General features: G+C 42.8%; 1 protein-coding gene across 1 annotated transcript; it reads right to left on the reverse strand.

Moving 5' to 3' along the window:
• Positions 1 to 1,191: 1,191 nt before the first annotated feature.
• LOC311138618 (4'-phosphopantetheine phosphatase-like) lies at positions 1,192 to 18,406 on the reverse strand. The gene is made up of 19 exons (XM_084173378.1): positions 18,284 to 18,406; positions 17,849 to 17,931; positions 17,095 to 17,303; positions 16,785 to 16,968; positions 16,604 to 16,696; positions 9,219 to 9,372; positions 8,398 to 8,579; positions 7,826 to 7,907; positions 7,219 to 7,319; positions 6,109 to 6,264; positions 5,874 to 5,986; positions 5,564 to 5,651; positions 5,134 to 5,285; positions 4,920 to 4,975; positions 4,751 to 4,800; positions 4,441 to 4,545; positions 4,173 to 4,273; positions 4,017 to 4,085; positions 1,192 to 2,752 (listed from the first exon to the last, which is right to left on the reverse strand). Exons 1-19 carry the CDS (start codon positions 18,402 to 18,404, stop codon positions 2,497 to 2,499), a joined length of 2,355 nt encoding a protein of 784 aa, XP_084029504.1. The 5' UTR covers positions 18,405 to 18,406; the 3' UTR covers positions 1,192 to 2,496.
• Between the last annotated feature and the right edge of the window lie 9,510 nt (positions 18,407 to 27,916).

The following is a 27,916-nucleotide window of genomic DNA, read 5'->3' on the forward strand; positions in this document are numbered from 1 at the left end:
TATTTACCTCTGAATAAACTGCCTTTATTACACCATATCCACATCCAGTAAACTTGTGATTATCAACACTAACCTCATCGTTGTGGCGGCGGACAGCTAGCCTGTATCCCTCGTCATCCAGTTGAGTGAGTGGCAATGTCTTTTTTCGTTCGTACCAATTTTTGGAAAATCCTCGGGTGTAGGACTTTCCGCCTTTAGTAGAAACCTGTTGAATTATTAAATTTGGTCTGGGAGGTCCTAATTGTTTCGTTGCCAATTTATCTCCATTTGTTCGCCGACAAAAAGGAACTTCTTTCAAACAATCCACTCTTTTCTCAGTTACGTTCATGGTTACGTAACGTATGACGAAAGCGCGTAAGTGCAAGCCCACAGACACCCATTGAGATTGTATTGAAGGCTCTGAAATTTGAAAAAAATAGATTTTACATGGGAGTCTATTACAGACTTCTGGGCGATTTTCAACCTGACTGAAATCGCCCCAAAAGGGGGGGGAGCCATTTGAAGCACGACTTTAGCCTGATTCGACATTTAGTGGCAGTGTGGCACTGTGGCAGATCAGACGTATAGATTACAACACTGATAACTACTGTTGCCGTGATATAATTGATTAGAAAAAAAATCCCTTCCTTTTCCCGTTTGGCAGTGCGTCGCCCATATCGCCCTATTGAACAGGCCGCCCCTGGTTGCCTGGTAAAGTGAGAAACTGACTAAATGTAATCCTTCTTTGATCACAATTATCACCTTCGTGAATTATTTCATAAAGTTTCCTACATGCATTGGGAACTGAACATTGAAACAATTGGTACACAAAGTGTGCGTCAAGAAATAATTTCGCAAGAAAAACAAAACTATACAGAATAGGGTTTCTTCTTGTGTAAGAATATTGTAGAATGTAATAACTGGCATCCGTTCATGTGGTAGCAGGGGGTAATGAAGAAGCAGAGGCACAGCATGTTGTGGAGTACCCCCTGCTTGGCACCGTGCATTATCAGCATGACTCCCTAGCAAGAGCGCACGACGAGCAGCTACTGTGCCACACACACCCGCACTCCATTCTCACATAGCGCCACCGGCACTAAAAGCGCTTTGATGATGCTAGAGCAGCGCGTTGTATTCCCTCGCATCCTAGCAGTTATCCACCTCTCAACTCCCTAAAATTCCAGAAGTACCGCCCTCCAAAATCAAGAAATACAAAGAGAAATTTAATTACATTAAAATAAATTCACATTTAATTACAAGTGATTGTAAAGAGAACAATACTTTCCCTAAATGTCTGTGCATCCTGAACTCATAAGTAATGCAAATGAATTATATTTACACTTATTTCACATGTATATACACATGATAATACAGAATATCAGTCCACAGGTTATGTAAATAAAGTCATGGAAACATTTGGACAGCAACCCAAACAAACTCCTTGAATTTACCAAGGCTGCCAAAAGAATGTTAATGATAAAAAAGATAGCTTAAAAATGAGCAATAAAATTACCTTAAATACACTTTTCGATTTTGACAATTCTCTTTCAGAACATCCAATGAATAACAAACAAAATATACTTATCATTAATTTGGTTGTTAGGAGCTCTTTTTCACATGAAAATACTGCCACCTTCAGTAATTTCATTTTTAACCCCTCAATAAAAAGTGCCAAACAAATTCCCTGAAGCAACATTTTAGCTTCTCAGGCAATGATCGTCACACGATTAAGGTAATCATATCAATTGACCTAGTGGCAGTGATGAAAGGAGGAAAATCTTGGGATTCAAAAGGAAGACAGAACATGAACTCAAAGAAAAGCCACTTTCATGTAGCCCCTGGTAACAAACATCCATGTTTCTCCTGCACTAGAAATTAAACCAGGTTGGTTGCATTTTGAATGAGCTATGCTTTTTATCACTCCCACCTCAAGGCACATCTACCATATATTTGTGAAGATTCACCACAGATTGCTATAATTACCCTGGTAGCACAGCACACGCAAAGTATCTCTTCACCACTGAAAGGGGCACCTTGTTGTCATGGTAACCATTAGGATGCTGTGAGTAACCAGCAGGGTACTGATAATCTGTCTATACATGCAGTCAGTAGAGGATCTCACTTGCATTGACAGTCAATCTGCAAAGAGCACACCTCTACCACTGACAAGTTTGTTTGTTCTGATACCATAACTAGAATTTAGGCTGTGATCTGCAAGAACACATAACATGGTGCAATGTATGGTTGTATATTCAAAAAATACATTTACATATTGATGTTCCTAAGCAATGTTATACTCTACCCTGCTTTGACATCCTTGCTAAAATAGGCCACCAAGTTTCCAAATTAATCCAAGCCCACTGATAACTGATCTTAAAAAACTCCTCCCTGTACAATCAGCATGTCAATCATGAGTCGGTCAAATCAACCCCATTACAGCTAGCTGGACCTCTCCAACTAGTACCTGAAACAGTTCAACCTGTCCCATATTCAGACTTAAAAAGGAGAGTGATGAGATCATGAAGGCGTCACTGGAACATGATCCAGGGTGGTGGGTTTGTGGCCTGGTGGCACCTCATATTTGAAGACCACACTGAATAGCTTGCCTCCTAGCCGGTCAGCCAGCCAGGAGTTCTTGATGACGGCCATCTTGAGGCTCTCACAGCTCAACATGGCGTAGTAGTTGGTGTGGATGGCCCGGCCCATACCTTCGATGATCACCAGGTCTGTGTGGCGCTCCCGCACAACCCCAGCCAACACCTTGTCCAGACGGCTGAGGTGGAGAGAGAAATTAACACATTTACAAGAATAACCTTAAACATGTAAATTATAATAAATTACTTAAGAAACTACACTGAACAAAAATATAAATGTAACATGCAACAATTGCAAAGATTTTACTGAGTTACAGTTCATATAAGGAAATCAGTCAATTGAAATACATTAGACCCTAATCTATGGATTTCACATGACTGGGAATATACAGATATGCATCTGTTGGCCACAGATATCTTTAAAAAAGGTAGGTGCGTGGATCAGAAAACCAGTCAGTATCTGGTGTGACCACCATTTGCCTCATGCAGCACGACATCTCCTTCACATAGAGTTTATCAGGCTATTGATTGTGGCCTGTGGAATGTTGTCCCACTCCTCTTCAATGGCTGTGCGAAGTTGCTGGATATAGGTGGGAACTGGAACACGCTGTCATACATGTCGATCCAGAGCATCCCAAACATGCTCAATGGGTGACGTGTCTGGTGAGTGTGCAGGCCATGGAAAAACTGACATTTTCAGCTTCCAGGAATTGTGTACAGATCCTTGCGACATGGGGCCGTGCATTATCATGCTGAAACATGAGGTGATTGCGGCGGATGAATGACACGACAATGGGCCTCAGGATCTCATCTCGGTATCTCTGTGCATTCAAATTGCCATCAATAAAATGCAATTGTGTTTGTTGTCCGTAGCTTATGCCTGCCCATACCATAACCCCACTGCCACCATTGGGCACTCTGTTCATAATGTTATCAGCAAACTGCTCACCCACACGACACCATCTGCCCGGTACTGTTGAAACCGGGATTCATCTGTGAAGAGCACACTTCTCCAGCGTGCCAGCGGCCATCGAAGTTGAGCCTTTGCCCACTGAAGTTGGTAACGACGCCGAAACTGGAGTCAGGTCAAGACGACGAGCAAGACGACGGTTTCTGACAGTTTGTGCAGAAATTGTTCGGTTGTGCAAACTCAGTTTCAACAGCTGTCCGGGTGGCTCGTCTCAGACGATCCCGCAGGTGAAGAAGAAGCCTGATGTGGAGGTCTGGGCTGGCGTGGTTACATGTGGTCTGCGGTTGTGAGGCCGGTTGGACATACTGCGAAATTCTCTAAAACGACGCTGGAGGTGGCTTATGGTAGAGAAATTAACATTAAATTCTCTGGCAACAGCTCTGGTGGACATTCTTGCAGTAAGGTTGTTTTTAAACAGTTAACACAGATATGTTATGTTGAAATATAATTAATGCATAGGAAATAAAACAAACCTTAAGTCTAAGCAAGGAGAGCTGGAGCCACTCTGGACTAGCTTCAACCTGTCCTCCTTCACAGCAGACCTGAAAAACACATGAAATGACATTGAAATGGTGGAAAAGGACCATGGATCCATAATCCAGTCACAAATGCAGTGCTAAAATACTCACTGTATGACTGAATCCATTGCAGCTATTCTTTCAGTCAATATCTGCAGCTCATTGTTTGTCACATCATTCAGAGCTGGGCTTGAGTTGCTGGCAAGGACTACCTGGAAAACAGCAAACGCAGGGTGTCAAAGACCGAAAATATCATAAAGTGGAACAAATTTAATCTGGCTGCGGTCATCTTGTTTTATTAAACGCAGTGTGTATTTGAAGGGGTGGTGAAGGTGACAGCATTTCAAGATATTAGGGGACGGAAGGTGTGGTTCCTTACCTCTGTTCCCCTGCAGAGAAGCTCTCTGACAAATGGGAACACTCCCAGTATGATGTCTATTCCACTATTATCTACGAAAAATAATGCACACTTATGAGGTGGGCCCTGCAAAAGAAAGCCAGTAGGCATGGTATTCAATTACTGTTCCAAAGCATCAAGTCATACACATCTTTGGGACAAATCCTAAATTGAGATCCAGGCATAGAACTTCTGTGGACCTGAAGTTAGGATGTGGTCCATAATCAGAATACAGCTAATATAATCACAAAATTGAAACACTAACTTCAGGAAACATAGTTTCAATTCTTACCTTCAGTCTCTCGAGCCATTGGTCATAGGCATCGACAAGCCACGGCCGCTCTATGGAGAAAATGGGACTGTCATTATGTAGCCTACATAGGTTACAGCAGCAGTATAAAATGTTGGATCCATTTAAACAGCTATCCAAATGTTTTCCCAGTCAACAAGGGCTTTCATACCTTCCAACTGCCGTTTCGCCTGTTCAAAGCCAAACTCCGGATCAGACTCCAGAACACTAAGTGAAAATGTGAGCATGAGCGACAGTCTTTGTTCATCCAAAATTGCCATGTATTCTCAAGAAAAGAAAGAAAGAAATATATATATAGCCAGAATTTTTGTCATAATAATCCTTCATAGTCCAAACTTTAGGAGTACAGACTCATTAAGACTCACTCTGAAACAGCCTTGGCTCCCCAGTCGAAGACATTCCCAGCCAGGAGGCCCCTGACCAGGGCAAACTGCCTCTGCTCCCAGCTCAGCTCCTCCAGGGATTTGACTGCCTTCTGGAAGTACTTGAGGGCCATGTCGTTCTCCCTCTGCTTGATCTGTGGGAGAGATGAAGACAAAACTGAGACACAGAAGCCTCCTCCCACTTCTCACAGCTAATCTACCACATTAGCAAATCATATAAAGACACAGACACTAATCAAGGCAAGTGGACATGAAACGACATTAAAATGCACCCAAGACCACACATGTAAGCTTCATCATCAGATGACTCAGCCTTTAAGGTAAATCAAGACCAGAAAAAGAGAAGCACTATTGAGAACCGTGAACAGAGAAAAAGAGAGCTATAGAAAAGAGCTATAGAATCCAGTCAAACCTTAGAGTAGGGGTCAGGGAAGTTGAACTCGTTTAAACAGTGTTCTCTTGTGTCTAACAGACTTCTGACAGTGAGGGATCCATAAGCACTAGAGGTGAGAAGAGAAGTACTCTACATTAGCAGACAGAAACACATACAGATTGCAGAGGGAACAGTGAGACTTCATCATGTACAAGAGTCAATCTCATCCACTACTAGGAGGCCTTCAGAGATATGCATCTACATAAATGATCAAGAAACAGCTCTAGTAGTCTACAGCCTTTGAAAACGATCTGCAGCTGTGGCATTTAGATGCTGGGGCTCCCCTTACAAAGGCTGGTGGCGGAGGGTCTGCAGCTTATGCAGGTACTTGTGCCGGAACTTCTCTGCTCGTTCAGCAGCCTCTGGAAGATCAGGCTGGCTGGCCACAGCTCTCTTTACTACCTGTCCGAAGCACATCACCCAGATCAGCAATTTTAAAAGCAACAAGGATGAAGACTCGCTGTGTCAATGAATGCAATGTGTGTTTTGATGAGTAGACAAGTGGAAGATGCTCTGCCTCTTACCCCATCCAGGGCCTCCTCAAAGCAGTAGAGCCAGTACTCCCGTGCGAGGGCGTCCTCTGAGAGGTCCACTGTGTCTGGGATGTAGGAGGAAGGGTCCTGCAGCAGGGGCAGGTTCACCAGCTGCCTCTCCAGACGGTCCATCTCCAACATGTCAAACTGGAGCCGGACAGGAGACACACTAAGCACTGTACATAGTGCTGGGCTAACGCACTCATGCACATATCAAAGTGAAACCAAAGCGACCCGACTCCTTCAAACATCGCAAAATGCCAATATCTGTTTTCAATACACCACCTAGTGGTCAGTGAGCTGAGCTGACAATAGCATGTGTCAAGCTCCATATCATTCAGGGACAAGTACACTGCTTGTGCAGTAGACACACACACCAAAGTATCAAAGTTTAGAAGTAGCCTATACTGACTCCTCACACCAGTCAGTGCCGTGAGAATGCTATCAAGCACAATGTTTAAGGTGAACAGACCTGATTACTATTCTCCAGTGTCACAGGTAAGTAGAAGGTTGGTTATAACACGTTACAACACAATTCAAAACAGTGACTACCTAAAGCAACACTTCAAAGGATCTTAAGTAATACGATGTGAAAGTAAAAGGCTGGCATATAGCAGTTAATGCCACAACTGTCTCCCTGAAACCTTATTTAACCCAATGTGAATGTTGGGGCAGGTGTAGAGATACAAAGCCAGAAACATGAGGAAATATATAGCCCAAATCAAACCACTACACAGAGAGCATGGGGAAGTACTTACGGGAAACTGAAGGAAAGGGTTACAGTAGGTAAACAGAGGTAAGAGATGGTGGATATGAAGAGAAGAGATGAAAACAACCAAATGTTAGATTGAAATGATAAATGAAGGATGTCACACCAGGCCTGTGGATTTTAAAAGGACAGCGGTGGTGACATTTCCACAGAAAACATCATATACACAATTATCTCAGAAATCAGATAAAATAGGGAGGTGTGGGGGAAATAGCTCAAATGGTGAATGAAATGTCACCTAAATTAAATTGCAACAAGTGGGTTATGAGCGCACCCTACTGGTCAAAAGCTGACCTTAAATATTTTCATATTTTCTTCTCCAAAGGACTTACAGTTCCACTGCGTGCACGTTGCATGGGGTTCAGGTCTGGAGAGGTACTCATCAGGCCAGAGCTCCCAGCATAGTTCTCCCCCCAACTGTACTGGTTAGGATCTAGATCAAGTGACAATTATAATAACAGTGAATAAGACTCATTTTACATTTAAGTCATTTAGCAGACGCTCTTATCCAGAGCGACTTACAGTTAGTGAGTGCATATATCGTTTTTTCTTATACTGGCCCCCCCGTGGGAATCGAACCCACAACTCTGGCGTTGCAAACGCCATGCTCTACCAACTGAGCTACATCCCTGCCGGCCATTCCCTCCCCTACCCTGGACGACGCTGGGCAAATTGTGCGCCGCCCCATGGGTCTCCCGGTCGCGGCCGGCTACGACAGAGCCTGGATTTGAACCAGGATCTCTAGTGGCACAGCTAGCACTGCGATGAAGTGCCTTAGACCACTGCGCCACTCGGGAGACAATGCCTCAAAAGAAAGAACTTCCCATCAACAGGAAAATGCTTACCAAACCTAGAGTGTAATAAGCCATGGCTGCCTGTGCCACTTTCTGTCATGAAGAAATTCCATAGAGGAAAACATTTGAAAGCATCTCCACTTACTGTCTTCCTCTGCTCCCTTGAGAAAGGCACCAATAGTCCCCAGATAGCCTTCATGCCTCAGGAAGAGCGCCTGGACTTCACCCTGCAAAAACACAATATACATATCCAGTCAGAAGGAATAAACTCTCATTATACTTACAAATTGTATCATTTAAAAGTAGCCTATGGGCACAATATAATCAAACTGTCATATCAATGTTTATGTGTTATATTTTAACTGCCCACACAAATGTCTCCATCTGAAAATTGAAATAATTTACCTGTGAGGTGACTGGAGTCTACCTGCTGTGTAACAGCACCCAAAAACATTCTGAATACATTTGAACTCAGGAAAAAGGGTATATTTCCATGCTACTGTGTAAATACTGCAAGGCAGATTTGATTGCTGGTTTTCAAGCTCTGAACTAGGCCCAAGGGACATATCCCTGATTTTAGTCAGCTGACATCAGATCCAGCTCTGTCAGGGGTAAATATTGAGCTCAATCAAATGTACCTGAGAGCAAAACATGGATTGAGAAAGAAATGCTTGCTAAGGAGGTACATTGGTGGGGGGGGGGGGGGGGGGGGCTTGCCTTGGTGAAGAAGTTGATACTGTAAGTGATGGTGTGCATAGTGACAGGGTGTCCTCGGATGAAGAAGCCCCCAAAGTAGACCCTGGTCAAGTTGTGGAGCCGGGCATAGAGGCAGGCCAGCTGCCCAATGTCATTGCTGATCATATGGAGCAGGCTCTTAGCCATGTCTTCTTTAGAGAACTCTGATTCAGGAGGAAACAAAAGTCAACATACTGCCAAGTGAAGCTCCAGAAACATGGAGTCACTCTAGACAACAAGCCCAGATCCCATTGAAGTAAGTAAGTAAAGTGTTGGTTTATGTATTGACAGTTAGTGTCAGGTATTATTTCGCACTACATTAAAACCATAAACGATCTAATAGAGTGAGTGAATGAGTGGCTTGCTTTGCCTCCATGGCTGTCTGCCTCATCTATTTCTCAACAGTAACAGTAACCACACAGCCTAGAGGGGACAAGGCCACAGCAACTGGGTAAGAGGTCAATCAATCAGTTAGTGCTCAACAGGAATGTAGCCTACATTACAGTATTTAGCAGTGGAGGCTGGTGGGAGGCGCTATAGGAGGATGGGCTCCTTGTAATGGCTGGAATGGAATACAATAAATGGAACGTATCAAACGCATCGAACATATGGAAACCACGTTTGACTCCGTTCCATTAAATCTATTTCAGCAACTACAATGAGCCCATCCTCCTATAGCTCCTCCCACCAGCCTCCACTGGTAGCTCGCATGCCAGGGAGTCCACTCCTGAAGACAGTGCAATGAAAAACAGGTTATGGTGCCAAAGAATAAACGTACTGCAAGGGCTCTGTTCTCTCTTTACCTTTGTCAGCAGTAGCAGATTTTCCAAAGCTGCTTGCTATAAGGTCCCCAGTCAAGCCCAAGGACCCATAAGATCCCCCGTAGATGTCTTTGACAAGCATGTCAACGCTTGTGTGCTGCCCCTTCGAGGCCAACTGAAGTAGTTCATCAAATCTCTAGGTGAGAGCAGGAGGACATAGGAATACAGTAGTTTTAAAAACAGCACTTTCACCCAGATAGCCTAGCTATTTGTAACATCCCCATGTTTTTTTCTGGATCAAAATGGGCTTAGGTGATTGGCGTGACCAGTGGTGCAGTTGCCAACTGAAAGTTTTAGAGGCCCTCCTGTTGGCCCTCCTATTGACACAATCACCAACATGAACCCTGCAAAAAAATCCTTGTACACACCAGATGAGCTGACCAAAGCAAATTAATTAAATGTTTTTTTTACGCAAGATTGTACAGTGCATTTGGAAAGTATTCAGACCTCTTGACTTTTTCCACAGTTATATTACAGCCTTATTCAAAAATTTATTAAATGAAATGTTTTCCTCAATCTATACACAATACGAAGTTTTTTTTGTTACATTGTTTTGCAAATGTATAGAAAATAAAACACTGAAATATCTTATTTACATAAGTATTCAGACCCTTTGCTATGAGACTCGAAATTAAGCTCAGGTGCATCCTGTTACAATTGATCATCCTTGAGATGTTAATATAACTTGATTGGAGTCCACCTGTGGTAATTTAAATTGATTGGACATGATTTGGAAAGGCACACACCTGTCTATGTAAGTTCCCACAGTTGACAGTGCATGTCAGAGCAAAGACCATGCCATGAGGTCGAAAGAATTGTCCGTAGAGCTCCGTGACAGGATTGTGTCGAGGCACAGATCTGGGGAAGGGTACCAAAACATTTCTGCAGCATTGAAGGTACCCAAGAACACAGTGGCCTCCATCATTCTTAAATGGAAGAAGTTTGGAACCACCAAGACTCTTCCTAGAGCTGGCCACCCGGCCAAACTGAGCAATCAGGGGAGAAGGGCCTTGGTCAGGGAGGTGACCAAGAACCCGATGGTCCCTCTGACAGAGCTCCAGAGTTCCTCTGTGGAGATGGGAGAATCTTCCAGAAGGACAACCATCTCTGCAGCACTCCACCAATCAGGCCTTTATGGTAGTGGCCAGACGGAAGCCACTCCTCAGCAAAAGGCACACCAGCCTGCTTGGAGTTTGCCAAAAGGCACCTAAAGGTCTTCTCTGTCGAGTGTGATAATGTGATTGGCTCCATTGATATTGATGATTGTGTTCATAGGTTGGAAATCAACCTTATAAAACTCAGCAAAAAAAGAAACGTCCTCTCACTGTCAACTGCGTTTATTTTCAAACTTAACATGTGTAAATATTTGTATGAACATAAGATTCAACAACAGACATAAACTGAACAAGTTCCACAGACATGTGACTAACAGAAACTGAATAATGTGTCCCTGTACAAAGGGAGGGTCAAAATCAAAAGTAACAGTCAGTATCTGGTGTGACTACCAGCTGCATTAAGTACTGCAGTGCATCTCCTCCTCATGGACTGCACCAGATTTGCCAGTTCTTGCTGTGAGATGTTACCCCACTCTTCCACCAAGGCACCTGCAAGTTCCCAGACATTTCTGGGGGGGGGGGGGGGGGGAAATGGCCCTAGCCCTCACCCTCAGATCCAACAGGTCCCAGACGTGCTAAATGGGATTGCGATCCGGGCTCTTCGCTGGCCATGTCAGAACACTGACATTCCTGTCTTGCAGGAAATCACGCACAGAACGAGCAGTATGGCTGGTGGCACTGTCATGCTGGAGGGTCATGTCAGGATGAGCCTGCAGGAAGGGTACCACATGAGGGAGTTGGATGTCTTCCCTGTAACGCACAGCGTTGAGATTGCCTGCAATGACAACAAGCTCAGTCCGATGATGCTGTGACACACCACTCCAGACCATGACGGACCCTCCACCAGGTTGTTGCCCTCCTACGGCCTCCTCCACGTCTCCTGATGTACTGGCCTGTCTCCTGGTAGCGCCTCCATGCTCTGGACACTACGCTGACAGACACAGCAAACCTTCTTGCCACAGCTCGCATTGATGTGCCATCCTGGATGAGCTGCACTACATGAGCCACTTGTGTGGGTTGTAGACTCCGTCTCATGCTACCACTAGAGTGAAAGCACCGCCAGCATTCAAAAGTGACCAAAACATCAGCCAGGAAGCATAGGAACTGAGAAGTGGTCTGTGGTCACTACCTGCAGAACCACTTCTTTATTGGGGGTGTCTTGCTAATTGCCTATAATTTCCACCTGTTGTCTATTCCATTTGCACAACAGCATGTGAAATTTATTGTCAATCAGTCTTGCTTCCTAAGTGGACAGTTTGATTTCACAGAAGTGTGATTGACTTTGAGTTACATTGTGTTGTTTAAGTGTTCCCTTTATTTTTTTGAGCAGTGGTCTAAGGCACTGCATCGCAGTGCTAACTGTGCCACTAGAGATCCTGGTTCGAATCCAGGCTCTGTCGCAGCCGGCCGCGACCGGGAGACTCATGGGCGGCGCACAATTGGCCCAGCGTCGTCCAGGGTAGGGGAGGGAATGGCCGGCAGGGATGTAGCTCAGTTGATAGAGCATGGCGTTTGCAACGCCAGGGTTGTGGGTTCGTTTCCCACGGGGGGCCAGTATAAAAAATAAAAAATAAAAAAAACATATGTATTCACTAACTGTAAGTCGCTCTGGATAAGAGCGTCTGCTAAATGCCTAAAATGTAATGTAAATGTATTTGGCTAAGGTGTATGTAAGCTTCCGACTTCAACTGTATATACAAAAGTATGTGGACACCCCTTCAAATTAGTGGATTCAGCTATGTCAGCACACCCATTGCTGACAGGTGTATAAAATCGAGCACACCGCCATGCAATCTCCATAGACAAGCATTGGCAGTAGAATGGCCTTACTGAAGAGCTCAGTGACTGTCAGCACAATAACTGTTCATCGGGAGCATCATGAAAATGGGTTTCCTTGGCCGAGCAGCCGCACATAAGCCGAACATCAGCATGTGCAATGCCAAGCGTCGGCTGGAGTGGTGTAAAGCTCACCGCCATTGAACTGGAGCATTGGAAACGTGTTCTCTGGAGTGATGAATCACGCTTCACTACCCGGATAAAGCACTATATAAACTTCAGTTAGTGCTAAATACGGCTGCCAGAATCTTGACTAGAACCAAAAAATGTGATAATATTACTCAAGTGCTAGCCTCTTGTTAAGGCTAGGGCTGATTTGAAGGTTTTTCTGCTAAACTACAAAGCATTAGCTGGACTTGCTCCTACCTAGCTCCACGATTTGGTCCTGCCATACATACCTACACGTACGCTACCGTCACAAGACGCAGGCCTCCTTATTGTCCCTAGAAGTTCTAAGCAAACAGCTGGAGGCAGGGCTTTCAATTTTTATGGAATGGTCTGCCTATCCATGTGAGAGACGCAGACTCGGTCTAGACCTTAAGTATTTACTGAAGACTCATCTCTTCAGTAGGTCCTATGATTGAGTGTAGTCTGGCCCAGGGGTGCGAAAATGAACGGCAAGGCACTGGAGTGATGAACCGCCCTTTTTGTCTCTGCCTGGCCGGCTCCCCTCTCTCCACTGGGATTCTCTGCCTCTGACCCTATTACTAGGGCGAAGTCACTTGCTTACTAGTGCTCTTCCATGCCGTCCCTTCAAGGCTTTTTCCGCAATACTTGACTTGAGTGGGCTGAGTTACTGACGTGATTTTCCTGTCCGGTTTTGTGCCCCCACGGTCTCGTGCGGTGGAGGAGATCTTTGTGGGCTATACTCAGCCTTGTCTCAGGGTAGTAAGTTGGAGGTCTGTTGAAATCCCTCTAGTGGTGTGGGGACTGAGCGTTTGGCAAAGTTGGTGGGGTTATATCCCTGCCTGGTTGGCCCTGTCCGGGGGTATCGTCGGAGAGAGCCAGTGTCACCCCGACCTCCCCTGTCTCAGCCTCCAGTATCTATGCTGCAATAGTCTATGTGCCGGGGGGGCTAGGGTCAGTCTGTCCTGTCTGGTGAAATTCTCCCGTCTTATCTGGTGTCCTGTGTGAACTTAAGTATTCTCTCTCTCTCTCTCAGGACCACTTGGCCTGATGACTCCTGGCTGTCCCCGTCCCCAGTCCACCTGGTCGTGCTGCTGATCCAGTTTCTGCTGTTTTGCCTGTGGCTTTGGAACACTGACCTGTTCACCGGACGTGCTACCTTGTCCCGGACCTGCTGTTTTTTGTCTCTCTCTCCGTCTCGACCTCAATGCTCGGCTATCAAAATCCAACTGACATTTACTCCTGAGATGCTGACCGGTTGCACCCTCTACAACCACTGTGATTATTATTTGACCCTGCTGGTCATCTATGAACATCTTGAAGAACGATCTGGTGTTAATGGCCATGTACTCTTATAATCTCCACCCGGCACTGCCAGAAGAGGACTGCCCACCCCCCCCCTCAGAGCCTGGTTCCTCTCTAGGTTTCTTCCTAGGTTCCTGCCTTTCTAGGGAGTTTTTCCTAGCCACTGTGCTTCTACATCTGCATTGTTTGCTGTTTGGGGTTTTAGGCTGGCTTTCTGTACAAGCACTTTGTGACATCTGCAGATGTAAAAAGGGCTTTATAAATACATTTGATTGATTGATGTTCTGAGGGCAAAAGGGGAGTGGGGGTGCAACTCAATATTAGGAAGGCGTTCCAAATGTTTGGTACATGTTGAGTGTGTAATGTACAGTGTATTTTGTATACAGCAATACGGTGTGTTGAAGACAATTTTCCAAAGTTCATCCTATCCTAATTTAGCTGTTTCAAAACGTATTTCCTGCAATTCTACACATTTGGCCATGGCTTATGCTATTTGAGTGACTCAAACATAATACAATTCTTTCTCCCTGACTGTCTACCTTTTATTTTTGGTGATTATTAGTTCTCAAAGATGATCTTAATTAAAAATATATAGGTCCATTATCATTTCTACATACTTTATATCTTGTTTAAGTTTACACTGAAAACATTTTTCCTTCCCTAAAATGTTCAAAAATATTATTTATATATATATATATATATATATATATATATATATATTCACACACTGAACAAAAATATTAATGCAACAATTTCAAAGATTTTACTGTTACAGTTCCTATAAGGAAATCAGTCAATTGAAATCAATTCATTAGGCCCTAATCTATGGATTTATATGACTGGGAATACAGATATGCATCTGTTGGTCACAGATTTTTTTTAAATATTATGATGACCATGCTTTGTAATGTTCCTAAAAAAATGAAAATATAATGTGGTATGTTTTTTAATTTAATTTTTTGTGACCCAAGTCTTTTAATCAAAATAGCAGAGATAAAATGTTCAGCTGCCCCTTTAAGGCCAGGAGATTACCGTGGTAATGGGGCCACTCAAGTCCTGTCACGTGTCTGTGTGAGATTTGGGATCTGACTATTAATTGAAGCAGCAGACTCAAACTAAAGTTGAAAAACAACCGAGCTTGTGAACAAAACAATGTAAATAGACAAGAAACAAGGGGACAAAGTCTCACTTTGTAGACTTGAGTAAATTAGAACAATTTTTATGCCTGTGCTCAGCGCCTCCAAAATTGCATCTACAGTATCTGCACTTTACTGCCAGGCAGTCTTGCTGCGCAAGGTGGGATATAGGATTAATATTTATTTGTGCAATTAGCAGCTATGAAACAAAGCAGCAAAAATACTTTGAAAACAGCTACTGCAGCATTTTTGTAACTTTTGACTATTTTTATCCACAAATGTAATGCTCGCACTGTAGAGCCAAGCAAATTGACCACCCGCCAACGTGGCTGGTGAAATAGACATTCTTACCCGCCAATACCTAAATCTACCCGCATTTGGCAGGCGTTAATTTTATTTCCTGGTGACCATTTGCCTCATGCAGCGTGACATCTCCTTCGCATAGAGATGATCAGGCTATTGAGTGTGGCCTGCGGAATGTTGACCCACTCCTCTTCAATGGCTGTGCGAAGTTGCTGGATGTTGGTGGGAACTGGAACACGCTGTCGTACACGTCGATCCAGAGCATCCCAAACATGCCCAATAGGTAACATATCTGGTTAGTATGCAGGCCATGGATGAACTGGGACATTTTCAGCTTCCAGGAATTGTGTACAGATCCTTGCGGCACGGGGCCATGCACCTTCATGCTGAAACATGAGGTGATGGCGGCGGATGAATGGCACGACAATGGGCCTCAGCATCTCATCACATTTTAGTCATTTAGCAGAAGCTCATATCCAGAGCGACTTACAGTAGTGAGTGCATACATTTTATACTTTTTCTCTCCTTACTGGTCCCCCGTGGGAATCAAACCCACAACCCTGGCATTGCAAGCGCCATGCTCTACCAACTGAGTCACATGGGACCCCTCATTACGTTATCTCTGTGCATTCAAATTGCCATCAATAAAATAAAATTGTGTTCGTAGCTTATGCCTGCCCATACCATAACCCCACCGCCACCATGGGACACTGTTCACAATATTGACATCAGCAAACCGCTCGCCCACACGATGCCATACACGCTGTCAGTCATCTTCCCGGCACAGTTGAAATAGTGATTAATCCGTGAAGAAACTTCTCCATCGTGCCAGTGGCCATCGAAGGTGAACATTTTCCCACTGAAGTCGTTTATGATGCGAAACTGCAGTCAGGTCAAGACCCTGGTGAGAATGATGAGCACACAGATGAGACAGTTTGAGCAGAAATTATTTGGTTGTGCAAGCCCACAGTTTCATCAGCTGTCCAGGTGGCTGGTCTCAGACAAGTGAAGAAGCCTGATGTGGAGGTCCTGGGCTGGTCTGGTAACACGTGGTCTGCGGTTGTGAGGCCGGGAGGACGTACGGCCAAATTCTAAAACGACATTGAGGCTGCTTATGGTAGAGAAATGAACATTCAATTATCTGGCAACAGCTCTGGTGGACATTCCTGCCAATTGCACAGTCCTTCAAAAGTTGAGACATATGTGGCATTGTGCTGTGTGACAAAACTGTACATTTTAGAGTGGCCTTTTATTGTCCCCAGCACAAGGTGCACCTATATAATGGTCATGCTGTTTGGACATAGGCGGCCAGTCCAATACTTTTCTATGCAGAAAAACCCCTGAACCCTAATCAGAACGAGAGCTTGTAAGTACAGAGGGCATTCCTCCAGATAATAAAAATGAAAGTTGCAGTAATGTCAACTGGAAAGATATTTGTCAAGAACCAACAGAAAATAAGAATATACATTTCAGTTAATTTGGTAACCTGACTATTTAAAAAGCCTATTGCTTGAAGTGTCAGCATAGGGGTGAGGAGGGGTTTTACCTTTGTTTTTGTGAGCAGAGCTCCAAGGCCCCAGAATGTACCCCCACCTATGGAGCTTCCTCCAACACGCTCAAATGTATCCTCCGATTCCACCTGTTTGGAGAGAAATATTGTTTGTTGAATGAATTGGTACATAGGCCACATGTCACACCAGATCTGGATTTGTGTCAGGCATTGGTACCTTGATGATGGACACCCCTGAGCCGATGTTGATGAGCAGGTAAGGGAAGATGTCAGGGTGAGTGTTCTGGAAGCGGAACTCAGAGTCTGCATGCTTGGCATAGACAAAAGCCTCATGGGGGATGTTCCTCAGCACAAAGTTGCAGCCCTTGATCAGGCATGTCATTTCATCCTCCTTGTCCACCCTAGTCAAAACATGAAGAGCAGCTACATTATAATAAGCACAACCTTATACTGGTCAAGATGTCTTTAAAAATAAAGCTGTTTTAGATTTTAACAAAATACCTCAAAACAATATATTCCTTTCTCACCTGAGCTTCAGTTTCTTCTCTATGAGATCTTTGAACTTGTGAGCCCCTCCACCGGTGGCTTTGATGACTTTGGTGTCAGTGTTGACCAGGTGGTCTTTGATAAAGTCCAGGCAGGTTTTGATGTAGGCATTTTCAAACTTGATGAAGTGAAGGCGAGCCAAGATCTCCTCCTGCATAGAGATCTCATAGAGGGGGTCATCCTCAGTGTCCTGGTAAAGAGGGACACACAGATAAAGAACCAGGCCAGCACTGCAGACCCGAGACCACCAGGGCAACCTGAGTGGGCTCAGTAAGACCTGTATGTCTACACATTCACTGTCCCAAGGTACACACCTTTTTGAAGCCCTACATCATGAATCAGTAGCCTATATGTCTACCACAACCCCCACACTCAAGCAATCACATATTGGCTACTCTCTAACTAATACAAGCTTAATTTGTTTACTTTTCCGTAGCTACATTCACACACTTATCAGGTTGGCCCATTGGAGACCTGAGACAAGAAACAGTTCAGTGTGCTGAGAGATAAGCCCAACTCTTCTGGCAGGAGTCCTCCAGGCCTAAACATTGTAATAACACTGCATAGCAGTGCACTTGGGCAGCAAATCACTTTAGCCCCTCAATGGAACACTGACATTTGATGTTATTGTTGCCGAGTAAATGGCTTAAATAGTACAATACACGTTGGACGCAAGCTCTTATGTAGCTAACGTTAGTTACTGACAGTTTTCCAACGTTTATTGACACCACATACCTTTGCAGTATGGTCGAATGACCGTACTTTCGCTACTTTGTGTTGAACAGTGGAGTAATAGGCGAGTTTCGTCAGAGATCCACCTGTGTGGGAGAAAAAAAGGTTTGTGCTCACGTGAGATAGATAATTGCGTCAGTCGACTATCGACAACTCAGCGGTCAAATTAGCTGGCTTAGCTAGCTTGCCATTTGAGAAACCTGCAGCTATCTAGCACATAAACAAACGCTAATTAGCCAGCTAACATTTATGTGGCAAGTCAGTGGCGCGACGGTAACTTCCCAGCTACCGGTCGCTAACTACTTAAATAAGCTAACAAGCCAGCCAGACAACACGTCGTTGCTTGCTAGCCTCTCGTGCGTGGCTGCAGTGTTGTCAAAGTAAGAAGCCAAGTGAATACATTCAAGTAGCGATACGAATATATAACTTAGCGTATACCTATGTCTATTGCGAACCTCTTTGCATTTTCCAAATTCCTGAAGATCTCATCGGGTGGAAGAGTTATGCTTTTATCCATGCTGTGACTACTCCTGTCCACTCTCTCACTTTCCGCCGCCATCTTGTGTTGCGCAATGACGTTCAGGTACGGAACAAATGGAAAAATCTCTGGGGCGTTCAGTAGAACGCAACGTTTTGGAATGTTCAGAGGGTCTCTGACATGTAGAATAAGGAATCACATCGGCTCTATTCGTGGAATTTCTATCTGCAACGTTCGAAAACGTTTGGCAACTGAACATGGCCCTGGACTTCTGTGATATTGTTGTAGGAAATCTCTGGTCTTCTGTGATATTTTCTGTAAACCTACATACATACACATAGGTGAACATTTGTGAAAAGACGAAACTATTTGGCACACATTTGATGAGCAACTAAAATCAATATCATATCATCATAAACCTCCTGCACATCATACTGATGTGATGGGAATATATTCATAACAAAATGGTAATTTAAAAGCATTTAACGTTTAGGCCTACACCAACACAATTATTGAGCTGAAATGTAGGCTATCATAGTAAAGATGAGAAAAAGTAAATAAAGAACAAGAAAAAAAAGTATTTCATTTGATTGTTTTTGAATGTATTAAAATTGTCTCAATGAGACGCTGTGCAAAGTGATTAAACATCACAAACAGAACTTGGAAAAATCTCCAAGACATACTCTAACAGAGTATGGGCTTCCAGGCTGGGGTATGGGGATATTGACTACATTTACTGTCTTTACAAAAGACACTGGAATGTTGAAAATGAACAAGAGTTTTGAGAAAGTTTTTCTTCAATCTGCAATAGACACATTTATTTATTTATATTTTTTTATTTCACCTTTATTTAACCAGGTAAGCCAGTTGAGAACAAGTTCTCATTTACGTGGTCCTCTGTAGCTCAGCTGGTAGAGCACGGCGCTTGTAACGCCAAGGTAGTGGGTTCGATCCCCGGGACCACCCATACACAAAAAAAAAATGTATGCACGCATGACTGTAAGTCGCTTTGGCTAAAAGCGTCTGCTAAATGGCATATTATTTATTATTTTTTTTACAACTGCGACCTGGCCAAGATAAAGCAAAGCAGTGCGATAAAAACAACAACACAGAGTTACATATGGGTTAAAACAAAACATAAAGTCAAAAATACAACAGAAAATATATATACAGTGTGTGCAAATGTAGCAAGTAATGGAGGTAAGGCAATAAATAGGATATAGTGCAAAATAATTACAATTAGTATTAACACTGGAATGATAGATGTGCAAGAGATTATGTGCAAATAGAGATACTGGGGTGCAAATGAGCAAAATGAATAACAATATGGGGATGAGGTCGTTGGGTGGGCTAATTTCAGATGGGCTGTGTACAGGTGCAGTGATCGGTAAGGTGCTCTGACAACTGATGCTTAAAGTTAGTGAGGGAGATAAGAGTCTCCAGCTTCAGAGACAATCACAAACATATTGGTAATTTTGGGTAAAAATCCTCATAGAGGAATGTTAAAGTTGAATAAACAGATAATCAACGTAATCAACACATATTTCACAAAACATAAAGGTTATAAATAGTCAATTATATAATACCATCACACTACAAAAATGTAAGTTTCATGGACAATTGTCTTAATAATAATAATATTATAATATATGCCATTTAGCAGATGCTTTATAAAACGTCTTCAGTAAAACCGAAATTAACAGTCTCAATCACAGCAAGACTTAAAAAAATTCCTGAATAAGCAGAAGATAAAGAAGACATTTTCCTATTGTCATTACTGTCCATGACAATTATAACATTAATATAGAACAACATGGTCCAGAGTCTCAGAGTGGAACTCTAGTCTGTAAGACTCTACCAGGGCCTCCATAGGGCGATGTTAACTGGACTCTTCTCTTTACTGATGTTGTGTTAGGTTGGGAGAGCTGAGGTTTTTTAAGGTTTAAACAGAAGGCGCTATACATTTCGGCCCGGCTCTGACATATGTGATAGTTGGCCTCTAAACGAGTTGGACAAAGTCAGCTTGATGTCAGTATGTATCAGTTTGGTGTCAGTGATATCCTATTGACTGATGGCTGACTTGATGGCTGACTGTCCAATTGTAGTATGGTAAATGGCATTGTCCATATTTTATATTGCAAATGGACACTGTCCATTTCCAATATATTTAAGCAGGGATCAGGCTAAAATTAATACTGAATGGCAAACGAACGGCATCACTATAGTCTCTAGGCCGTTCCGAGTTCAACGAGCTGCTCCACTTGACTGGAGCTCGCTCAGTCTGACCGCAGCGACCTTGCAAACCAGTAGGCTGGAATGAAGCCTGACTAGTCGTGATTTCAACATGCTTTTGACATATTGTGGCCTCTGGGTCATGCAGAGCCATGCCGTTTTTGATAGGGGTCATCGGGGGAGGTGGATGTGGACCAGCCACAGAGTTATTCTAGCTGCTTACGGCGGTTCATGTAGTTTGACACATCCACATTTCTCCAATAGGATAACATTGGTTTACAGGTTATGCTCTTAACTCTGCTTCCGTGCATGCAATTTGCAAATACATTTTTGCCACGCATTCAGGGCCACTGGTACTCCTCCAGATATCGATATGATGAGAGTACTCGATCCCCTTCATATCTTAACAGGGAAGTGTGAACTTGCAATATATCATATGGCCAATGCCAATGTACCATATTGCAAATGGACAGCCATCAAGTCAGCCATCTCATTGCTTAAAATCATCATAAACAGTCAAAGGACAGCACATTTGAATTGTATTTGTACAGTACAGGGTCCCAGTTATTAGTCTAAGCCCTTTAACTGCATGTCCAATTCGTGATGGTAAATGCCCATTGTAATATAGGCTAATGGTCAGTGTACATTAGACATATGATATATTGCCAACATTTGCAGTATGAAATGTTGACACTGACAAGTTGGAAGTTTACATACAGTTGAAGTCGGAAGTTTATATACACTTAGTTTGGAGTCATTAAAACTTGTTTTTCAACCACTCCACAAATTTATTGTTAACAAACTATAGTTTTGGCAAGTCAGTTAGGACATCTACTTTGTGCATGACACAAGTAATTTTTCCAACAATTGTTTACAGAAAGATTATTTCACTTATAATTCACTGTATCAAAATTCCAGTGGGTCAGAAGTTTACATACACTAAGTTGACTGTGCCTTTAAACAGCTTGGAAAAATCCAGAAAATGATGTCATGGCTTTAGAAGCTTCTGATAGGCTAATTGACATAATTTGAGTCAATTGGAGGTGTACCTGTGGATGTATTTCAAGGCCTACCTTCAAACTCAGTGCCTCTTTGTTTGACATCATGGGAAAATTAAAAGAAATCAGCCAAGATTGTATACCTCCACAAGTCTGGTTCATCCTTGGGAGCAATTTCCAAACGCCTGAAGGTACCACGTTCATCTGTACAAACAATAGTATGCAAGTATAAACACCATGGGACCACATGGCCGTCATACCGCTCAGGAAGGAGACGAGATCTGTCTCCTAGAGATGAACGTACTTTGATGCGAAAAGTGCAAATCAATCCCAGAACAACAGCAAAGGACCTTGTAAAGATGTATTTGGCTAAGGTGTATGTAAACTTCCGACTTCAACTGTACACTTTAGCCAAACATATTTAAACTCAGTTTTTCACAAATACTGACATTTAATCCTAGTAAAAAATTCCCTGTCTTAGGTCAGTTAGGATCACCACTTTATTTTAATAATGTGAAATGTCAGAATAATAGTAGAGAGAATTATTTATTTCAGCTTGTATTTCTTTCATTACATTCCCAGTGGGTCAGAAGTTTACATACACTCAATTAGTATTTGGTAGCATTGCCTTTAAATTGTTTAACTTGGGTCAAACGTTTCAGGTAGCCTTCCACAACCGTCACACAATAAGTTGGGTGAATGTTGGCCCAGTCCTCCTGACAGAGCTGGTGTAACTGACTCAGGTTTGTAGGCCTCCTTGCTCGCACACGCTTTTTCAGTTCTGCCCACAAATGTTCTATAGGACTGAGGTCAGGGCTTTGTGATGGCCACTCCAATACCTTGATTTTCTTATCCTTAAGCCATTTTTCCACAACTTTGGAAGTATGCTTGGGGTCATTGTCCATTTGGAAGACCCATTTGCGACCAAGCTTTAACTTCCTGACTGATGTCTTGAGATGTTGCTTCAATATATCCACAAAATTTTCCTTCCTCATGATGCCATCTATTTTGTGAAGTGCACCAGTCCCTCCTGCAGCAAAGCACCCCCACAGCATGATGCTGCCACCCCCGTGCTTCACGGTTGGGATGGTGTTCTTCGGCTTGCAAGCCGACCCCTTTTTCCTCTAAACATAACGATGGTCATTATGGCCAAACAGTTCTATTTTTGTTTCATCAGACCAAAAAGTACGATCTTTGTCCCCATGTGCAGTTGCAAACGTTAGCCTGGCTTTTTTATGGTGGTTTTGGAGCAGTGGCTTCTTCCTTGCCTTTCAGGTTATGTCGATATAGGACTCGTTTTATTGTGGATATAGATACTTTTGTACCTGTTTCCTCCAGCATATTCACAAGGTCCTTTGCTGTTGTTCTGGAATTGATTTGCACTTTTCACACCAAAGTACGTTCATCTCTAGGAGACAGCACCCGTCTCCTTCCTGAGCGGTATGACGGCTGCGTGGTCCCATGGTGTTTATACTTGCGTACTATTGTTTGTACAGATGAACGTGGTACCTTCAGGCGTTTGGAAATTGCGCCCAAGGATGAACCAGACTTGTGGAGGTATACAATATTTTTCTTCTGAGGTCTTGGCTGATTTCTTTTGATTTTGCCATGATGTCAAGCAAAGAGGCACTGCGTTTGAAGGTAGGCCTTGAAATACATCCACAGGTACACCTCCAATTGACTCAAATAATGTCAATTAGCCTATCAGAAGCTTCTAAAGGTATGACATCATTTTCTGGAAATTTCCAAGCTGTTTAAAGGCACAGTCAACTTAGTGTATGTAAACTTCTGACCCACTGGAATTGTGATACAGTGAATTATAAGTGAAATAACCTGTCTGTAAACAATTGTTGGAAAAATTACTTGTGTCATGCACAAAGTAGATGTCCTAACCGTCTTGCCAAAACTATAGTTTGTTAACAAGAAATTTGTGGAGTGGTTGAAAAACAAGTTTTAATGACTCCAACCAAAGTGTATGTAAACTTCCGACTTCAACTGTATATCATATGTCCAGTATATTTAAGCAGTGATTTACTATCACCAAATTGACAGGCTGAAATCAACACCAAGGAGCGAGAGAGAGGAACCACTATCACTGCTAGGCCGTCCCGAGTTCAACAAGCCAGACAATCGGGCCTTTCAGCAATGTAGCAGCATGTCCAATTTGTGGCGGTAAATTCCCATTGTAATATATTGCTAATGGACAGTGTCCATTACACATATAATATATTGCCAGTGTCAACATGTTATACTGCAATTCATCAGAGAAAATGACTTTACCCAAGTCCTCAGCAGTCCAATCCCTGTACCTTTTGCAGAATATCAGTCTGTCCCTGATGTTTTTCCTGGAGAGAAGTGGCTTCTTTGCTGCCCTTCTTGACACCAGGCCATCCTCCAAAAGTCTTCGCCTCACTGTGCGTGCAGATGCACTCACACCTGCCTGCTGCCATTCCTGAGCAAGCTCTGCACTGGTGGTGCCCCGATCCTGCAGCTGAATCAACTTTAGGAGATGGTCCTGGTGCTTGCTGGACTTTTTTGGGCGCCCTGACGCCTTCTTCACAACAATTGAATCTCTCTCCTTGAAGTTCTTGATGATCCGATAAATGGTTGATTTAGGTGCAATCTTACTAGCAGAAATATCCTTGCCTGTGAAGCCCTCTTTGTGCAAAGCAATGATGACGGCACGTTTCCTTGCAGGTAAACATGGTTAACAGAGGAAGAACAATGATTTCAAGCACCACCCTCCTTTTAAAACTTCCAGTCTGTTATTCTAACTCAATCAGCATGACAGAGTGATCTCCAGCCTTGTCAACACTCTCACCTGTGTTAACGAGAGAATCACTGACATGATGGCAGCTGGTCCTTTTGTGGCAGGGCTGAAATGCAGTGGAAATGTTTTTTTGGGATTAAGTTCATTTTCATGGCAAAGAGGGACTTTGCAATTCATCTGATCACTCTTTACATTTACATTTGAGTCATTTAGCAGACGCTCTTATCCAGAGCAGCATACATTTTTCATACTGGCCCCCCATGGGAAACGAACACACAACCCTGGCGTTGCAAGCGCAATGCTCTACCAACTGAGCTACTGGGGACTCTTCATGACATTCTGGAGTATATGCACATTGCCATCATCAAAACTGAGCAGCAGACTTTGTGAAAATTAGTATTTGTGTCATTCTCAAAACTTTTTACCACGACTGTAAATAGGCGTACAGAGGCCCATTATCAGCAACCATCAGTCCTGTGTTCCAATGGCACGTTGTGTTTGCTAATCCAAGTTTATCATTTTAAAAGGCTAATTGATCATTAGAAAACCCTTCTGCAATTATCTTAGCACAGCTGAAAACTGTTGTGCTTATTAAAGAAGCAATAAAACTGGCCTTCTTGAGACTAGCTGAGTATCTGGAGCATCAGCAATTGTGGGTTCGATTACAGGATCAAAATGGCCAGAAACAAATAACTTTCTTCTGAAACTCGTCCGTCTATTCTTGTTCTGAGAAATGAAGGCTATTCCATGCGAGAAATTGCCAAGAAACTGAAGATCTCGTACAACGCTGTGTACTACTCCCTTCACAGAACAGCGCAAACTGGCTCTAACCAGAATAGAAAGAGGAGTGGGAGGCCCCGGTGCACAACTGAGCAAGAGGACAAATACATTAGAGTGTCTAGTTTGAGAAACAGACGCCTCACAGGTCCTCAACTGGCAGCTTCATTAAATAGTACCCGCAAAACACCAGTCTCAACGTCAACAGTGAAGAGGCGACTCCGGGATGCTGACCTTCTAGGCAGAGTTGCAAAGAAAAAGCCATATCTCAGACTGGCCAATAAAAATAAAAGATTAAGATGGGCATATGTCTAATGTACACTGTCCGTTTCCAATATATTTAAGCAGTGATTTACCATTACCAAATTGACAGGCTGAAATCAACACCAACGACCAAAGGAAAGAAACAACTAGCTCTGCTAGTCTGTCCCGAGTTCAACAAGTCCCAAAAATTGGGCGTTTCAGCAATGTAACAGCATGTTCAATTCGTGATGGTAAATGCCCTTTGTAATATATTGCTAATCGAAAGTGTCCATTACACATACAATGTATTGCCTGTGACAACATGTTATACTGCATTGGATAGTGTCCATTGTCAATATATTTTAATAGGGATTTCCAGTCACGTAAAGGACAGGTTGAAACATTCTGAATTGGTTAGGCGATATCGCAGTGCTAGAACATAGCAGTTCAGTCGGAACGTTGATTCACTACTTTGAAATGAAAATTCTGACTTCCTATGATCAAACATGTCAAATAAACCTTCTAGGCTGATTTGGGACTTAACATACTGATACAGTGCATTCGGAAAGTATTCAGACCCCTTGACTTTTTCCACATTGTGTTACATTACAGCCTTATTCTAAAATGGATTAAATTGTTTTTTCCCCCCCACATCAATCTACACACAATACCCCATAATGACAAAGCAAAAACATTTTTTTGTGTGTGTTTGCAACTGTATTTAAAAAAAGAAACTTATGGACAAAATTGCATGAAAAAAATATATCCATATGTCTCTTTAGTAATGGATAATTGACAAACAATTCGAAACATTTCAAAAAACAGTTTCAAATGTACTTTATGTGATGGTTTTGAAATGTGTCATTTCACCCTTGAGTTGTGACATGCTGTCAAGTTGGCATGTGGTTTCTGATAGTAGAGCATACGCGCCATCTATAGGATTATTGGTTCATTACACATCCATTAGGCATATGCCATATGCCATGTGTTTTGGAAGATCTGCCGTCCAAATTGGTGCTACTTGCTTTTGTGTATATGGTTTGCCCAATGGCAATAAGTTGCCATTCATTTTTGTCCATAAAACATATGGTTTCCCTTACCTCCTCTGAGCTCCACAGCACAGCTGGCTCCATGCTGGCTCCATGCCTCAGTCACACACCCTCCTTTCTCGGGAGCTGGAAGCCACAGGGACACACTGCTTCTCCAACTTCTGTATGCAGCCTGCTGAGCCCTGAGACACTAGGAGGAGGGGTTTGAATGGAAATGCTGGGGTTCCCAACACATTCCAAATACATTCCTCAATGCTCTTTCAGCCATCGATTGTTATCCTCAATAGCCTTTTTTATATTGAAATTCTTAGATGGCTCACTTAATTTATCCTTTGACAGTGAGCATGCAAATACTTTATTTTTTAAATCACTTAGATTAGTGATTTGTAAACATTTCTTGTCACTGTTTCATAGTTACATTCCAAATTCTATGATGAAAATTAGCCAGCTGATGAAAACTGGCACTTTTCCAGTAATGTTGATTAATGTGTACTGTCCCTGTAAAAGCAAAAACGAAACCTTTCCACTGTACACTGTATTAGTTGTAAATTAGATTGCCGCCACTGTTTTGAATGCCGTGGTGAATGTGACCCTTGTTCCAACAACATTCACCTCTAGTAAAAATGTTTGTGTTAGTCTATTTCTTCATTGAGAAATATTGTACTCATGAGCTTTATTCCCAAGGGCTTATTGGGAACTGCTTGTGTAGAGATGAATAAGCATTTAACAAGGCACACTTCTATTGTTTATTTGAAGCTCTCTCAATGGGAAAAGTGTGGGAAAGCTCTGGAGAGCAGAGTAACAGTACAGTGTCATTAGCATCATCAGTCCCACTAGCACCTTTGAGTCTCAGTGGAGGAATAGGCACATTTCAGGAAGCCTGAAAACTGAGGTTATGTTTTAGACATGATAGATACGTTTATAAAGCAGTACAATTATTGAAAAAGAAAAGGAATATTCTCTGAATCATCTGAACAGCTAAACATCTAAAATATGTTTAAAGTTTTGGCAGTTATAATAGGGGAAATCAAGAAATCGGATATATTGAGTTATTAAATTAGATTAATTAGGCAATACGAGCAGGTATTTGAACCCATTCAAAGTGCTTTACATTGGATTGAATTTGTACTATGTCAGAGCAGTTATATGTATCTACTATTCAACAATCCAAAATTATTAGGAAACACTATGTTTTATTGGAAACTATTTGAGTCAATCTCACACATGTAAATTGTGATGATGAGTGTGTGCTCTGTCAATGTAATTGATCCCAACATCCGGCAGCAGATCTGGGGGTCACCACTTTCCCAGATTCACACAGTGCTCTGTGAGTCACTCTCCATCACCCCCCACCCCTCCACCTGTTGCCCTGAGACATGACCATTGTCCCCCAGCAATAAGAACACTGAGCATGTGGCAGCTCCACATTCCTCATTGTCCTCCCAAGCTCACCCATTGGCTACAGACTGTGAGAGCCCAAGACCCACACATTCATATGAAGATTTGGTACTATATTGAAGAGAG

This window comes from Coregonus lavaretus, assembly GCF_964263955.1.
Source record: "Coregonus lavaretus genome assembly, chromosome: 12".
NCBI classification, from domain to species: domain Eukaryota; kingdom Metazoa; phylum Chordata; class Actinopteri; order Salmoniformes; family Salmonidae; genus Coregonus; species Coregonus lavaretus.